The sequence below is a fragment of the Rhopilema esculentum genome, chromosome 21 (genome assembly GCF_057945365.1).
Source record: "Rhopilema esculentum isolate cy_ngs chromosome 21, ASM5794536v1, whole genome shotgun sequence".
NCBI classification, from domain to species: Eukaryota; Metazoa; Cnidaria; class Scyphozoa; order Rhizostomeae; family Rhizostomatidae; genus Rhopilema; species Rhopilema esculentum.
Window position 1 is genome coordinate 6,630,978 of NC_142835.1, and position 4,046 is coordinate 6,635,023.

Sequence of the window (4,046 nt, forward strand, 5' to 3'; positions counted from 1 at the left end):
ATTTCAGAATATACTTTGACAGTAAAAAATATCTCCTTGTATAATTCTTTCATTAAAATGATAATTATCAACTTATCTAGGTTTAAAGGTTTTAGTTTCTACATCTCAGTTTTAGCAGTTCGAAAATTTTTTTTTGAGAATTGCATTATTCAGTAAGGTATCTTTATATTTGATATTTCATCAGAACGAGAACATTATAAAAAACGTGAATTAATTCATATTCTGGAGTCTCTTGTTTTCGTAGCAACCATTGAAAATGTTTCTTATAAGCATTAAATAAACTTGTAAAACAGTATTATATAAGGTTTTTTTGACATAACATAAAACATTCGGCATGTTACGTTCCAATGAACTTTGAATGAAAAATGTCATAAAATGCATTGTTTTGGAATATTTATTAGTTATCAATATGCTTTTCCTGAGCACAGTCCCTTAACATAGTGTTTTGATATTTTTTCTTGGAATTTTTTATCAGATTTAGTACCTTCATGTTTCAATAAAACATTTTAATGCGCATTTACATTTTCTGGATGCAATTGCTGAGAAATGTTTAGCAAACAAATTTTTGTTGCTTTTCAAAATGTTATAAACGTTTTTGTAACGCAGTTCTGTACATCATAAAAGACAGTTGCAGTGCTCTATGGAACTAATGGCAAAAAAGACCTTTTCTCGCTATTTTTCTTTTGTTTATTGCATTTGAATGAAGGATGAGATCTCAGGAACACAAAATCAGCTAGAGAACTGGTTTGGTTTGAAGGCTAAAAACGAGCCTGTGTGAATGTAGATACTTTCACATTGATCAAAGAATTTTAAGTTTGATGAAGCAAACAGTCTAGAAACGTGCGTCATAAAACTGTGAATCTTTGCCAAATCTCGATACTACGTTCCGAACTTATCATCATTCAATATGGTATAAATGGGTTACGTTGCTTTTTTGCACATGAATTAAATTATCTCATCTTTATTGCTTCAAGAGTGGCATTTTTTATTTAGTTTCTGCTTGAATTTTGCTCAATGTCCTTCACGCTCTATGAGTAGACAAAGTATAAAATATGCAAAATTACAGCGAACTATTTTCAGATAAAATTTGTTCTTGATTTTATTCTGAATAAATATATGATACTCTCTAATTGAATGGTTCTTAATTAGATAATGTTTATTTACATATATACAATTTGTTCTTGACCTTGATTGTTCTTTCTGAGATATTGATTGACAATGAATATTCTGGGGGTAGGTTTGCTCTTTATCTTTCTCTCAATTCTTCGTTTCGGTGACATGCTTCATTGGTTTGTTGTAAGCCATTTAGATGATAGCATCATCATTGCTTTTTTGATCTTCAGATGTCTTTGACTTTTTCATGAATGCAATGTTGTTTCAAAACGGTTCACGGGCGCGTCTCTTGATCCTAGACAAGTTGATTTGTGGATCAAAAATCCAAACAACTGCTCTTTATGGCTTCTGTGCCGAAATGATGTAGCCTCTGTGTTTGGAAACATCAACATAAGCTTCCATCTGTACTCGATGAAGAGTCTGTTCTGGCCTTCTTTCCTTTTATTACCTCGCAATCATCTTCAGCATCTTCTTCGTACTCATCTTCACATTTATCTAGCATATCTTTTAAAGAGCCTATGTAATACTTTGCGAGTCGAAGTGTCTCGATTTGCGTCAACTTCTGTTCTTCTTTATAAGGGGCTAGAAAAGAAGGAATAGAGTTTCGCAGTACATCAAAAGCACTATTGAGGCGTGCTTGGCGCTCTCTCTCGCGCTCATTTCTTCTTAGCTGCCGCTGGCGTTTTAAAGATTCTGATGCAGCTGATCTTCCTTTGCGTGAAGTTGACGTAGTTAACTGGACTTGTCGCGGAAAATCTGAAAAGAATCCAGCCTGGGATGTCTGCTGACTGTATCCTTGAAGATGAAGATTAAACTGGGTTTGGTATTGCAGCTGATTTGTTTGGTGCTGGTTCGGATCTAAGAAGAAGTTACTTTGAGCTGGATAAAACTCGAAATTGTTAAAGCTCGCTTGTACTGGTTCAGATTGGTGTTGGTTGTCTAGCAGCCAGGTATTCTGATAGGTCATGTTCATCATCTTGAACTCTGAAAAAGAATTATTTCTAGGTAAATCCAAGGTTAAATCAAGTAAGTTTATTTGCCAAGAAACATTGATGCAGCAAACAACTATTTAAGCAAAAATTTTTCTTCCTTCTTGAGTGATTTTTCCTAGCTTATTGTTTCTTTAAAGAAGAAATGTTAATGGCATAACACTACATTTAAAATGCACAAGGGTTTAGCAAAATGCTTTGGTGCGTTTTAGATGAAGAAAAAAGCTTTAAATTTTTCAACTATCATGTCTCCTAAAGTCCGATTACATCAATGCGGCGGTGAATTTCTGGCATGTATCTAACTAAGGAGGTTAAAGCAAAGTTGAAGAAACAATTGTGTGTTTGACCTTTTCTATAGCGTTACTTTTTGTCTCTTTCTTCTAACTGACAAGGTTAACAGTAAATGTTTTGCTGAATTTACCAGACACAATAAACATATGTTAATTGATTATCATTCTATATTTCAGAAACAAAAGTTTCTTGTATGCAGTTTCGCTCCTCTTAGCAACTTGTTCATTGCAGTCGTCATTGTAAAAACAAACAATGTTATCTTCTAATCAACATTCAATTAAACATCTTAACTGTATCAAAAGCAGGTTCATCATTCAAAATTTATAATTGAAAACAACAATAGCAATTAAAGTAGAAAAATGAAAGAGATAGTGTTAATTCAAATGTTGCTGTTTATCATTGCATTTAGATCGGACTGACATACCTTGATTACTTTCTTCTCTTATCTACTCTCGAGCAGTGCCTCTCGTCTTTTGCCAGCCCTCTCTCTGCGCAGCCTTTTATAGGCAGCAAAGCTGAGAAAATTCAAACGAGTAAATCGCCTGTAACAAAAGATTGTTCATTTTTTCGTACAAATGCTCACCTCTTGAAAAGGTGACGATCATATGCAATGTACACTGCTAAACAAAGGAATGCAAATCCCTTTTGTTAGTTCACGACCAGTTGATCGATGGTGCTTTTAACTGATTGCTTTCACAAAGAGAAAACAAAAGACCTATTAATTAGAATAGAAGCGAAAATTTGCTTACAATGCTTGAGATCAAAAGCAAGACAGCATCTATCTTTAGTGTAGGAATTTTTCATTTTACACGAGTGCGAGATACTCATAAGCTTTTCACGTCAAGTAGAACTTAGCATTGATAAATGAAGATATTACGTTGCTCTATTTCCAAACAGACCTATGATCTGTTGATGACTACCTTTAAGATACAATTAAACGACACTTAAATCGCTCAGTAATTCTAGCCAATCAAGCATTGTCTATTTTGTAAGGATAATACCAGATGGTTTGCACAAGGCTGGAGGAGAGTCTAATGTATTCATAATTCTGAGAAAAATCGGGCTTTGGGTACGAAAAAGGCTGCATATGTTTCCAATCTGGACATTGCCATGCTTTAGGGTTTAAGAAATAATCCTCTTGCGTAAATTCCGCAATATCTCGATTTCTTAACATATGTCGTAATATTCTGCTCAAATTCTCTACGCAAACATAATCTTCTTCCTCAAAGTTGCTTTCCATGCGTTCACTCATTTTCAAAGGCAGAAATATCTCTGCATGCTTTTCTTTCACATTTATCACTGCATTACCTGATATGAGGAAGTCTATTTTTGAGTTTGAAGGAATACTGTGTTGAACAAATTGACTCTAGGCTCATTGTTCGGTATCAATGTGCTGATTCTTATAAGTTGTATCATAGTGTTTCTTCCTTTTAATTGGCTCATCAAGTGTTGAAAGAATTATTTACTTCGCAATCAAAGAATGTGACTTTTCTTATACAGTGCTTTCTTAAAGACTTTCACTAGACAGGTAATGATGATGACTAAAAGCAAATATTTTAAGGTGCAATAAGGCTTGCATTTGATGCATATAAGGAATATATTTGCCAGGGCCAAGATCTCACCTATCCAGTTCCATTGAGACGTCTTCTTAAC

General features: G+C 34.1%; 1 protein-coding gene across 1 annotated transcript; it reads right to left on the reverse strand.

Annotated features, from left to right (window-relative positions):
• Window positions 1-337: 337 nt before the first annotated feature.
• On the reverse strand, window positions 338-2,867 carry LOC148957646 (uncharacterized). Its single transcript, XM_089115044.1, has 2 exons — window positions 2,818-2,867; window positions 338-2,097 (listed from the first exon to the last, which is right to left on the reverse strand). Exon 2 carries the CDS (start codon window positions 2,087-2,089, stop codon window positions 1,499-1,501), a length of 591 nt encoding a protein of 196 aa, XP_088971170.1. The 5' UTR covers window positions 2,090-2,097; window positions 2,818-2,867; the 3' UTR covers window positions 338-1,498.
• Window positions 2,868-4,046: the final 1,179 nt, after the last annotated feature.

What these genes read in the sequence shown, in the direction of transcription:
- LOC148957646 (XM_089115044.1), bottom strand. Translation starts at nt 2,089, where the DNA reads ATGATGAACATGACCTATCAGAATACCTGGCTGCTAGACAACCAACAC.